Raw genomic sequence first — 13,895 nt, 5'->3', positions numbered from 1 at the left:
AAGTGATTTTGAACAATGTTTAATAATCCTTTTATGCTTTCAATAATGCAGCAATAAAAAGGTTAGCGACGCCGGTGGTGTAGTGGTTACCTCTCACCCCAGCAGGCCTGGGTTCAATCCCAGTTGGCCAACTGGGCCGCCGGGATGTTCTGAGGCATAAAATCTCTGAACACGAAAGTAAAACCGTTGGAAGGGAAGTAAAGCCGTTGGTCCCCGGTTCATGAGTTGATGGGTCGATTTTTTTAAATTCTACATTTTGTCTCATTTGATTGCTACATTAAAATGAACTGGAATATAATTGTTATGTGCTTTATACACCGTTTTCATTTAGAAAATAGTTAATATTTTAAATCATGCTAATGTGAAACAGGAAATTTAAAAAAAAAAAAACGTTGAAAGTTAAACGTATTAAACTGTAGTATGCTAGTTTTCGTAATAGCCATTCAAGTTCAATCGAATCGATCATGAGACAAAAAAGATGCACGTGGACTAAATTAGGTTTAGTTTCAAATTATTTTTTCATAACAGTCGAAATCGTAGTCGATACTATTTCTTCAACTCCGACTCCGATTACTTATGCTCAAAAATGTGTGCGACTCTAAATCCACGACATCGATTCCGACTCCACAGCCCTGGAAATACCTACCTAATAAATTCTACTCATATCAACTATTTCTTTCCTCCAGAAGTTCTCATCAGAATTCTCTAAGCTCTTGGAACGTAGTTATTTAAAGCTAAATTCTTCTTTGAATTCCTTTGGAACTATGTTGATGAGAAGGAGGTGGACCTGTTTGCTTAAAATCTCAATAGTAGAGGTATAAAAAATATGATTGAAAATCTTAAAATTAAGATTTCATTGAAAATCTATTCACAATTCTCTTGGAATTCATGACATTCAATTTCAGAAATTTCTTGGAGTTGAAAAAAATTTCTTGGGATATTCATTATTTTTTTAGAATTCTGCTCAAATTTAATTTGGGTTTCATCTTAAAACTCCCCAGGACTCATAAAAATCCCTATTGATTTTTTTTCAGAATTACCGTGCAATGCTTCTCAATGTTTCACTGGAATTCTCCATAGAATTTACCTAAGGCTCTCCTCTCAAAACCCATGAAATCCTTTGCAGAATATGTTCTGGAACTCCGTTGGTATTATTTTACATTGGAATTATCCCAATTTTCATCGTAATTCTCTTGAAAATTCCAGCCATTCCTGCCTGGGCTTAAAATCTTGATATTTGTGTTCAAAGATGGGATCGTGGAAAATTTTCAAAGTCCAACAACTTCAAATCTATTTTTAGTCTTGAACATATTGGAAATAACTGTCCTGGATCTTATTTTTGTTTTTAAAGTTAAAGATTTCTAAAAAAAAATTCTACACTGAAAAAGAAAGCAAAACTCAGAGAGTGTGACACTTTTACTCAGTTGTGAGTCATTTTTACTCATTCGCATGGAGAAATTTCTAAAAGCGAATGTCACACAGCGCATGAGTTACCTACGCTTTGGAAATTTCGATATACGAATGAGTAAAAGTGCCTCAGATTCGGTTTCAGTGTAAGTACAACAACAGTATGAGTATTTTCAAAAATATGACATAACCATAACCTGTTCAGTTAAATAGCGTTCTCTCTAGTGGCATTATAATAATTTTCAAAATTCTTATATCTCGTTAGACCAGAGCAGTTCCACGCCAAATGACGAATCGAAAAAAAAACCCAACCTTCTCAAATTTCCATTATTCCGGATTTGGGCGTAATTGCATTTGTAAATAAGCACGTCAATTGCCCAATATTCGCAAACAAATCTCAAAATCTAATAACACTATCAGGTAAAGGAATGATCCCTCTATCATTTGGTATAATTTTTTTACAAGATTAAGGTTTGGTTCTAGAGAAATTTGCGATTTACGTGTTTGTTTACAAAAGCAATTACTCCCAAATCTCAAATCACTCCGGAATTGTGTTACGGGAAATCATTCACATTTAAAAAAAAAATCGGCCATGTAATAAATTGTAGAACGAAAACGTCACTTCTGCTTGAAATGACGTCTGAGACAAAATGAAGTCTTTCTGGGAAAAACATATTTTTTTTATTTTAAGAATTTCAAGAAAATGTTAAAAACTCAAATATCTCAAAAAGCATATCCTGAATTTTTTAAATTAAAAACAATGCTTATGAAAAATTTAAACTTTTTTAATATTTGAAACTGTGCACACTTGAAAATTAGCAAAAATCTTCGAACAAGAACTGTTGTTCAAATATTTGAACTTGTTGCTATTACGATTTTTATGTAATGTCTACACAACAAATAATATTTGGGACATTCTTAGTCGTTAACTGTGCCAAAATTTTATAAAAAGCTAGATAACAAGAAGTTGGAAAATATTACCATAAGTTGATGTTCAACAATTTGTGTCAATTTTTTAGTGTCCATGATTTTCCTAAAAATTGAATTTTTTGTGAGGTTTATTTAAAAAATAAATTATAAATATTGAAGGTATACTTTTTAAAATATTTCAGTTTTCAACACTTTTTAATTTTTTCAAAATTACTAAAAAAGTCACCGTGTATATTTTTTCCAGAATTATTTTACTTACCTTAAAAACTTTGTCTAAGTCGGCAATTAGATCAAAAGTGACGTTTTAATGCTACGATTTATGGAATAATATAAAAGCTGCCATTTTGAAAAAAAAATCAAGATAAAAAATGGCCGAATTTCACGAATGATTGCTCATAACACATAATTATGTAAAGCTGCATGCACATCGTGCAAGGTCGATATTAATTTGTTTATATTATTTAGCTTGACACTGGTCCCCTTCTAAATTTAAGTAAATTACTTTTGTTACTGAATTAAGGTAACTCTTCCTGGCACATTCTTTTTCTTTAATACATCCCTAATGCTCTCAACTTAGTGTTATTAATGCCCTTCCACAGCTGTTAATTGAGAGCTAAGCCTGTAGAATTTTCGTGTGGCAGGGAGGTAGAGACATTTTCCAAACCAAAACATTCCTAGACTTGACCGGAAATCGAACCCAGCTCTTATAGTACCTCCTTTACCGACTGAGCTAAGAGAGGCTCCTACTCCCCTCTGGCTATATCCATGGATTAAATGTAAATGAAATGAATTTATTGGAACATTTGTGAAATAGAAACTCTTTCAATTCGCCCCTTCGTTCTGGCCACATGTCCGTAACGATTTGACCGATTCCAAAGATATTGAATTGCGATCTATCGGAACATGGTACCATTCACTTGCCACTTCTCACGTCCAATCTGTGCACTGGTTGGCGAAAACCCTGTCATGGTTCTTTTTACCCCGTTGGTGACGGTTATTTGCACGCGTTTCGAACGTTTTTAATCATTCCAAAAATTGGTGAAAAAACATTAACAATTAGACAAAAAAAAAAATTTAAAAAAAATCTGGCCGCAGGCTCATTAATATGTATCACAGTTAAAAAGTAAATTTTCTTGCGGTTTTATCCCGTCTTTCCCTATGGGAAAAAGAGCTATAAGGGGAAAGGGACCATGAAATAATTACATCAGAAGTTTTTTTTTGATTTTTCCAACGCATCTCCTCCTCCACAACATTTACATGTTCTGTATTCTTCATGCTTACGTAAGAGGTATTTCTGAAATTCCCTCTCTCTCTCTTGTAAGAAAACGTATGAGCCTTCCATTCATTTTGACTAAAAAAATGTTTTATGAAAATTTCCAATTATATTCATACGTAATTATTGCATGGCCCCAAATTATCCTTATTATATTGGTAGGGATGAGTTTTGAATAATGAAAAATCAACATCATCGTTACAAAAGCAAGTAGGTGGCTGTGACGCGTTATAACATTTCACTCTTGAACCGCGAAATAAAAGTTTTTCTACCAGGTGCCCCGACAATTACCTATTGTACCTGTCTCTTTTAGTCCACCTACCTACAATACCCGCAAGCTTCCTAATTACTATTCTCTATCAGTGCATCCTTCTCACTTTCGCTAAAGTGATTTGCATTTGTGCTATTCTTATCGTTTAGGAGTGGAGTTTTCACATCGGCTTCCTCGGCTTCCCCGTTGAATAGTGGTTTCGTATCTCCATCCGAATTCGATTCACTGCTACTTACCACGGTGGTGCTGATCGCTTGCTGATGCTTGTGTTCTGAATTCAGTTGTTGCTGCTGCTGCTGCTGCTGCTGCGGCTGCTGTTGATGGTGTTTGTTCGAAGCAACCGTATTCGATGTACTGCTGACCTTCATCTCTACGTATTCTTGATTTAGGCGAACGCTGTTGGGACTGGTAGTACTGGAAGAAACCGAAGTGATTGGGTGGGCAGGCGAACCGATGGGAAGTGCCGGTGGAGATTCTTTGGGTTCATCGACCTCCTGAACGGTTTCCATCGTGGTCACCGGAAGGATAGGTGAAGCATTCTTCGGGACCTTTCCCTGCAGATAGTAGGTCATCAGTTGACCTTTACCCTTCACGGCTACCAGACCTCGCTGCTCGAAGGTGTACCCGAACGTTTGCAGGATTTGGCAGGTCTCTTCCGTCACCTGTATTCAGAAATGTCCTCACAAATTACCAACATTCAGTGCTTGCCAAATTAGTACTAACCTGAATGGCACCCGCCTTCCCGGTACTTTCCATCCGAGATGCCACATTCACCGTGTTTCCCCAGATGTCGTAATGTGGTTTTCGTGCACCGATGACACCCGCCGTGATTGGGCCATGATTGACGCCCATTTTCAGTACGAAGTGGTTGAATGATTGTTCGTTGATTCCTTGCAAAGCTTTCTTCAGTTCCAGGGCAAATTCCACTAGCAGCGCCAGATGGGCCCAACGCACCGAAATGGGATCCTCCGGTTTAACGATCCGCGATGGATTTAGTCCACTTGCTGCCATGTAGGTCGAGCCGATTGTCTTGATTTTAATAACATCTTGGAATTGAGGCAGTTCGAGGAGCTGTTGGAAAATTTACTTTCTTATTAATACGTTCCCCCAACGACAAACAAACAAACAGCAACACTTACCGCATCAAAGTCCGATATCACCTCGTTAAGAAAGCGCAAACACTCCAACCCCTGGTTGTTTACCGTTTCCTCCGAGTAGAAATCGGAAAAATTGGGCATGCTAGCAAACAGGACGCCCACCTCCGCGTAACTCTGGGAATACAGTTCATCGTGGGATCGCTTCCGGTTGCCCATAAAGTGCTCGGCCACGTGCATCGGAAGCACATTATACACCAGGGCCTCATTACGTCGGCGCATGTCACTAGCCCGCTCCTTCTGGTCGCTGACTTCGGTTTTCCACATAAAAATTACCCGGTCCACCTTGTCGATCTGAAAGGAATTCAATAGAAATGTGGCTTGGAGTGGAATCTTTTTTTTTGTGGTAATGACCCATCGTTCTATGTACTTACATGCCGTGCCAGAAGAGAAAGTGCTATCGTCACCGCAATCAACAGCGCCGACAGAGTGTATCGCAGGGGAAATCTGTGAAATGGAGGTGTTAATTGAGGTAGAGAAAAGGCGAGAAATGAAAAATAAATTAGGGATTGAAATTTGGACCTTTTCCCACCGTCGGCCGGCCGTGGGGTGAGGTTTCGCAAAAAAAAAAACAAAAAGTTTGGGATTTTGTTTGCGAAACCATACAAAAACCACACGGCACGTGTAGCAGGATTTGGAAATGGATTTGTGTACTGTGTTTGTTTGTGTCGATTTAAGTTTGATAAAAGCTTTGTGGGTCATTTACACATTCATTATCTCGGAATCCTCGTTTCGGAATGCTTCGTCCAGGTGGAAGATATTGATGTAACAGTGAATAGCTGCGTCCAAGGGAGGGAAAAAATGTTGAATATTCATAGCTTTGAGAATACTACGAAATAATGAATGGTTTTATGTTTACATAGAATTACGACCTCTATTATCCGCTTGTGCTTCTATATGTTTGTCCCGGAACAGAGTAAATCGCCTCTCGATGGTGATCTGTCAAATTATGGTTAGTCGATGATGTTCGATTCTTTTCATTTTTACTTCAAACCTCTTAACGGAATCCTCCATTAAGAACTATCGGAGTAGGTTGAGTAATTTCCTCATGGTGTCACTGTGACCGTTATTATCAAAAAAAAATGTCGATAATTTCTGTCTGTACCAGTCGATGGAGTTCATCATTCACCGCATTCTCTGGGATAATCAAAATCAACCATCGAGGGATTAAGGTCTTTAACCACCGGCAGTGGAACCATTTTGAAAAAAATACGGTCAAACCCTTTTGTCGTTTTTTTTTATCGTTTAGGTGTCTTGCAAGAAGTTTCTTGAAATGTTATTTTGTATCTTCTGAAACATCTATATACCTTTTTTCATTAGTGTAGTATTAAAATTAGAAAAATCAACTTTTGTAATGACAAGATAATTTTTTATGTCTTCGGCAAAATTGAAGAACTATGAATTTCATGAAACTTTGCTCAAGACACAAAGTTTCAACGTCATAAGTCTAGCGAGATATACATAGGTTTTTGTTACGACTACCTTCAGTTTTTAAACTTTTTGCAGTTTCTGGCCGCCAAAATTAACATTGTTTGATCAATCATGGTATGATGTGCTAACTATCCAAATATCATTGTCAGATCTACTCGGGTACATAAGTTTTTGAAATAGCCATTTCGGATGTTGTGTATTTTTATTAAGTTTGGCTACTTTTATTACTTTAACTAAACATGTTTGTTTTACTTCATGCGTGAAGTTAACGATTTACATAGTTGGAGATGCTTATCGTCAAATATCAGACATAAAGTAGTAATTTTATACGATAGATGAGGAGATAAAAGTATAGTTCCGTTAGAGTACGGCAGTGTCAAAATTGTATATAGAGAGTAGAAAGCGAGCAAAGGTCAATTTTGAGGAAGGTACGAATCGGGTTGATCATCTCTTTTACCAAACTCCCCCGTTGGTAAGGATGGTGAGGGGTATCTCCAACGCCTACACTGGCAAAAGGGATGATCACCAATTTGCTCACGTACCTTCGATGTGCGGAAACAGTTCTATCGATTGTTTCACACTCAAGTCGCCATCTGACGCAAGCATCTAGTCGATAGGTTTGAAAATTGCAGCTATTGTTGCCTCTACCAACGGGGAAGTTTGGTAATAGAAATGATCAACCCGATTCGTACCTCAAAATTTACCTTTGCTCGCTGTCTACTCTCTATACACAATTTTCACACTGCCGTACTCTAACGGAACTATCAATTCTATCTCCTCACCTATCGTATAAAATGACCACTTTAAGCCTAATATTTGACGCTAAGCATTTCCAACTATGTACTTTTTTTTTTTAAATAATGTTAGCTATTAATTAAATAACAGCATGAAATTGAAATTTAAGTTTAAGATCTTTGTTCCGACATACACCGAAAATTGCTAAAATATTTTACAATATTTATTCGGTGGTGTCAACAGTTACTTTTGGGTCTTTGAAAAACTTGCGATTGTTAACACCTTAAATTTCAAGCAGATGTCAACTCCCTGTTGCTAACATTTCGTGGATAAAGAGTGGCCTCTTGTCCCCATTCATTGTGGCATCTTCCTGTTGGATGGCTCATTTTCTGACCAATTGGCTGATTAAGTTGTTGGAAGGGGATTCTTAACTGTCCCAAGGAAATGACTAGGCGAATTGTCTATCAATCCATCCATTCGTTTTTGATCTTTCATACAGCGATATGATGATGACAATAAGATTTTTTTTTATATCTTTATTAAGGAGACTTTCAGCCCTGGGCAATAAGATGTTATTAAGCATGATCAAGTTCAACAGTGAGGCAAGCCCACAGCTATCGGTTTAATTTCCGTGGTACAATGCACAGTGGTCCAGAATGCAGATTTAGGTGGAATGATATGTTTTGAGCCTGAAATTGAAACTTTAGACTAAAAGTCTGTTCTACAAAGTTGTTCCTTATAGTTAGGCCCTTATTTTGATGAAAATGAATTCTAGGGTGGTTCCTATTATCATTAAAATCAAAAATCTAACTTTTTTGTTTGAATAAATTAAGGTATACATTCTATGGCAAAGTTATAGCTGAGCTAATTTCAAGCAACTTTATTCAAAATAACTTTTTTGTATCTCTTAAATTGGCCGATTTAGAGCTATTTTCTTGAATTGAGTTAGGGTGGCTCTAAAAAAAAACAGTTGTTTTGCTCTAGTTTTCTTATTTAGAATTTCTCAGCAAATGTGTCTTCAAATAACTTTTAGATCTTAAGAAGGCGCAAATTTTTGCCGCACAAAGCTTGTCAATATCTTTCGCCGATCAAGAGTTATTGACGTTTTTATACTAAAAATATGCACTTTTCAAATGTTAATATCTCTGGTTGGGGCAAACAAAAAAAAGTTTTTTTACGGCATTTGAAAGGGCGTATGTTATTCTAATGTGCATATTTTTAGTATAAAAACGTCAATAACTCTTGATCGGTGAAAGATATTGACAAGCTTTGTGCGGCAAAAATTTGCGCCTTCTTAAGATCTAAAAGTTAGCTGAAGAAACCTTTGCTGAGAAATTTGAAATAAGAAAACTAGAGCAAAAATGTTTTTTCAAGAGCCACCCTAACTCAATTCAAGAAAATAGCTCTAAATCGGCCAATTTAAGAGATACAAAAAAGTTATTTTCAATAAAGTTGCTTGAAATTAGCTCAGCTATAACTTTGCCATAGAATGTATACCTTAATATATTCAAACAAAAAAGTTAGATTTTTGATTTTGATGATAATAGGAACCACCCTAGAATTCCTTGTCATAAAAATGAGGGCCTAACTATAAGGAATAACTTTGTAGAAGAAACTTTTAGTCTAAAGTTTCAGTTTCAGGCTCAAAACATATCATTCCACCTAAATCTGCATTCTGGACCACTGTGCAATGACTGGTCATCATCATCATCATCATCATCATCATCATCATCATCATCATCATCATCATCATCATCATCATCATCATGATCATCATCATCATCATCATCATCATCATTAGTAGATCAAACAACGTTAATTTTGGCTGCCAGAAGCTCCCATTTTCATATAAATTTTAACTATTTATATGAAAGCTATTTACAATATAACTGCCTTCATAAAAGTTCGGTATTATCCTCGGATTAAATTCCGATAGCAAATATCGGGCTGGTTTTTGTAGACTTCGATGCTATCAAGGCCGGTATTAAAAGATAATCCGAGTTGGATCTTACCTTTCTAAAAGGCCTAAGTATTCAAAGATCTTATGATTATCGTCAGAAATAAGTTAATATAAAAGATTTTATAAGGTTCTATCCACATGCCTTATAGGTCAACTTCAGATGTCTAATGTTTTGACTCCGAAGGTCTTACGAATAACCTTCAAATACCTCATGCATAAGCTCCAGAGATGGTATTCATCAACTCAGTATACCTTGTGGTTAACTCTTAAGCCCTCACGGAATAAGCTAATGTACCAAATTGGTCAATTCCAGAGGGCTTATGAGATAACTTCGAATATCTTATGCATTCGATTTGGAAATAAAGAACGGTGCTGGCATAGTGGACAGCATCCATTCCTCTCACGCTAATGGTGGTCCCGAGCTCAAATCTCGACATCCCCAGGCAAGTTACAAATTACCTTAAATATCCCAAGTAATACAAATTCATAGAATTATGTTAAGTAAACTACTATGCAACCAACACCAGTCATATAAAGGATATGTAAACTGTTATAGAACACGTGTGTTGCTTGGGATGTGAACTTATAAGACACCTCTAGAGCAGACTCATAGGATGTCTGAAGACAATACATGAGGGTTAAGGATTTATTGTTCTGAGTTGACCCGTAAGGCTTCTAGATTCCGCCCCTAAAGTCATCGTCATATATCCATAGTTTTCTTTTATTATTATAGTTACTTTAAAACAATTTAGGTAATTCGTGACGAAACTTAGACAAAATGCCGAATGGACAAAATATCGAATGCACAAAACGTCAGATCGAATTAATTTTAGGGGCACTAAAGATCGAATCTAAAAGGGTCGAAATGAACAAAACGTCGAATGAAATGTTAATTTTACCTGTCAAATAACTGCTCATGTGGTAAAGATAGAGTCTATTCAACTCCAAGAGTGAGAACCAACTTTCGAGCATTTTCAGCTGGAATGCTCAAAAAGTTTCATCTGCCGAAGAACTGCTCATGTTAAAAATCAGTCAACTACAAGTATGAGAAATAACTTTCGAGCATTTCAGTTACTTGCTTTGCTAACCATATTGACTTTTCGATGTTCAATTCACTTGATATTTTGATTCACTAGAAGTTATTGAACCATTTAACCTTTTTGACCTTTTATACTTTGCAAGATCTTTAGAGACAATCAGTGAGGCTTCTGAAGTTGATATTAGGCGGGTCTTGCGTGAAGGGTTAGTTAGCTTCCATGTCCTCACGGTGAAGTACACGAGGTCGTTTTTCAATCGACAATTTTCTTGATGACATTGTCAATATGAGAGTTGAACTTAAGTTTGTCATCAATAATCATGCCAAGATATTTAATCTCCCGACCGCAATCAATAGTCTCATCATCAATTACAACAGAGACGTTTTCGTTTGCTCGATTCCGCGAAATTGCCATGTATTTAATTTCAATTGCTTACACTTCACTTTTTTTAAGCTTTAGTAGCGAGATTTTTAGCTCATTGGCTAGTTAATCTCGTCACTTACTCTTCAACCAAATATTTAGAGATTGCAAATCTTCATTCAAGAAAAACGGCAACTTTTAAATCCTTAACTGCAATGAATAACACAGTGTCATCTGCAAAAAAATTAATGACATAAAATCGTAAAACACGTCACATGTCATCAATATACATAATAAATAAATGGAGGCCTAATACACTTCCCTGGGGGGGCACTTCACTTTTCCCCACGTCACTGGAAATAGAATCAGTCCGTATAGTTCTGTCACATAAATAGCTTTCAAACCATTTATATGCAGTACTCATTATTCTGAAGCGCTTGATTGTACTTAACAATAAAAGCCTAGAAATTGTTTCAATAGCGCGTTTCAGATCCAAAAAAAACAGCAACAGTCGCATCTTTAAGTCCCATGTTATCTTTCCACTTCACTAATATCAAATTCAACGCAGTCTCACAGGAAAGACTTTCCCGATATCCCGAATGTTCTGATATCAACAAACTATTACTATTTAAATACTTAAACAGCTGGCTTTCACAACAAGTTCTAAAATTTTCTCAAATGTGACCAAATGTGACGGTGGAACGAAACTCTTCGGCTTTCATGGGTACTTTTTGAATAGGAACCGAAATATGCGGCACATGTTCAGTCTGCAATGATTCATTAATAAGTCCAGTGGCCAATGACATGAAAGCAATCTTGAATAACTCCAGCATTAACATTATCTGTTCCAGCCGATTTTCCTTATTAAAAGAAAATAACTCTAAATTCATCTAATGGGTGAAAACCTTCAAATCTACAACTACTATTAACTGGCTGGCTTATTTTATCAGTTTCATCGACCAATTCAATGGATTGATTAATCGATGAAACACTGTCGACAAAAAATCATTAAATTTAGATGTAATTACTTGCTCTGACTGTTCTAATGTGCCATTGAAAGTTATGGACCGCGGTTTGCAATTACTAGCATTTAATAGAGATTTCAAAATTTTACATAACTCTTTGCAGTTGTTTTGATGCTAATCAATCTTCCTGTGGACATATACACAACGAGATTTTTTATATATTGTGTATATATATATATACTAAGCGCGATTATTTACCTATTCCAATGATTATCACTATTTGATCTACAAAACTTTATGTACTATTTGTCCCTCTTACGTTTAAGACGAAATAGATCCAAATTGTACCAACTGTTTGAGTTTTTCAAGAAACAAACTTTTGCTGAACTAATTGATTGATGTACGTTCTCAAAGCGTTGGTTAGAACAGCTTAAGATTCATCTAAATTTCGCTCAAAAAGATCCGTAACAACCTGGGTACTGCGAACACAGCCGTTTTTGTTTTGCAAGTCAGCAGGAAACAACTTGAAAATTTTCCGATATCACAAATTGTTTTGCTAATGCACTGCTCACAATTTGCATATACATGCTGTCGAAAGTTCACCCTTTGCTCAATAAATAACGTGTACATGGTGTTGGGAGTGCACCTACCCACATGACTCTTATAAAGTTTGTTTGCATTCTTCCTTCAGCAGTTCGTGCAGGTTCGTTCGTTCGTTACATTGTATTTGTACTTTTATTTGAGTAAGTATTTGTATTTGAGCGAGTATTTGAGCAAGTTTTTTGTTGAAGAATATTAGTAAAAAAATGCCGAAATGACAATATTTTCAACATTGACCACAATACTTTCTCTGCCGACGGGGATTGTATGAGAAAAGTATCACTTTTAGCAGCTCTAGATCGTTGGATTCTTTTTGACAGCACCAGTTGGATTCTTTTTGACAACCATTTCGTGTTTCTCCGCACCACTCAGGTAACAACCTGTTTCGAATATTTCCTCCAGCACAATTTTACTAAGTCATCGTTATTATTGTTTTTATCTAATAAATTAATCACTAAGGTCTCATGATAGGTTATTTTCTAATCAGTATCCGTAACTGAGCAAATAGAATCAAAATTGTAACAAACTCAATTAAATGTCTACGGTGCCTGGAAGTACGCGTATATTCATCTACCGTTAAAAAAAAATCAGCTGAACTCTTCAAACGATTCTAATTATGGTTTTCACGCCAATTAGTATTAAAATCACCAGCTAATATATTTAATTAACTAGAGTCAACGAACGTCTGGAGCCAGTTCTCTAAAACTTCCACAAAATGCTGGTCACTAGAACTGGGAGAATGATACAAAACACCATAACTATCCATCTACATGCCACGCACAACTGTAATGTCCAAGAACCAGTTACCATCGGTAGCTTCGTTGACATGATGGTCGAATTGAATTGATTCTTTGACGTAAATAGCAACACTGCCAGTGCTGTGCAAATCTCGGCAAAATAAGTTTCACTGAGATCTCAGCAAAAGTGACATTTGATAGCTGAGTCTCGGATAATGCTTAGCTGAATCTCAGCAAACAAATGAAATGTTTGCTGATATCTCAGTAAAACTTATTTTGCCGTGATTTGCACAGCCGAGCTCGGTAGAAAAAACTAAGTGTGTAGAATGCTATAAACAAGCAGCAACAATATATCTCGGAATATTATACTGATCAAGAGCTTCAGTGTGAGTTATGAGTTTCAGCAAATAAAACTTAAAGTGGACGTTTTTCCTGGATCTTGGTTGCTATTTCTTGAAGCCCAAGTCTTTTATAGAGCAAACATTTGCTCTGAAGTAGCCCATAATTTATGATGCTAAAGAACTGTAGCTATGGAAACGTAATAATAAATCGATGAAATGATCCTTAAACCTTGAAAAAATACTCTTTTACTGCGTAGTTACTCAGATTTACTGTCCTGCCGGTGTTTTTTTAGTCAGAGGAGCGGAGCGACAGGTAATCTAGAATGAGCTTACAAAATAAGCTTCTTCTGGAAGCTTCTTTTAGAATATTCTTCTGGAAGCTTTTTCTTTAGAATCTTTGTTGATGCACATTCAAACGTTTGGTGTGCTGGTGCCGTGAATCTTGATCTGTTCTTCCACTGTTTCTATGTTCGGGCACAGTAACGGAAAACACGGACTGATTACACTATTGAACAAGGCTTTATTCGACGGGATACGGGATATAGAACACTTATCTTTGGTCAGTTTGCAGGTATTTTTATTTTTAATTAGGGCAGTTACAGCACGAATAGCTTAAGACCAAAGCCTAAAGACTAATAGATTATTTATATGAGGACATGCTGGGGCTGCTGCTGACATGCTGACTATAAAATCT

The 13,895-nt window shown here is 36.3% G+C and overlaps 1 protein-coding gene across 4 annotated transcripts in view; it reads right to left on the bottom strand.

Annotated features, from left to right (window-relative positions):
* Positions 1 to 2,993: 2,993 nt before the first annotated feature.
* Ac3 (Adenylate cyclase 3) overlaps positions 2,994 to 13,895 on the bottom strand; it is a 145,336-nt gene continuing 134,434 nt past the window's right edge. For all 4 annotated transcript variants that reach the window (XM_065224423.1, XM_065224427.1, XM_065224426.1 and 1 more), the window contains 5 exons: positions 5,742 to 5,814; positions 5,410 to 5,482; positions 5,021 to 5,329; positions 4,605 to 4,952; positions 2,994 to 4,543 (listed from right to left, as the gene is read on the bottom strand). In XM_065224423.1, the coding sequence (XP_065080495.1) occupies positions 3,953 to 4,543; positions 4,605 to 4,952; positions 5,021 to 5,329; positions 5,410 to 5,482; positions 5,742 to 5,814 (1,394 nt within the window). In that variant the 3' untranslated portion in view covers positions 2,994 to 3,952. The remainder of the gene's footprint in view (positions 4,544 to 4,604; positions 4,953 to 5,020; positions 5,330 to 5,409; positions 5,483 to 5,741; positions 5,815 to 13,895) is intronic.

The sequence above is a fragment of the Ochlerotatus camptorhynchus genome, unplaced genomic scaffold (genome assembly GCF_037179485.1).
Source record: "Ochlerotatus camptorhynchus isolate MF236.1 unplaced genomic scaffold, CSIRO-AGI_Acam_v1.1 ptg000211l, whole genome shotgun sequence".
Taxonomy (NCBI): domain Eukaryota; kingdom Metazoa; phylum Arthropoda; class Insecta; order Diptera; family Culicidae; genus Ochlerotatus; species Ochlerotatus camptorhynchus.
The sequence above is the reverse complement of the archived record's forward strand: the minus strand, read 5'-3'. Positions and strand labels throughout refer to the sequence as shown.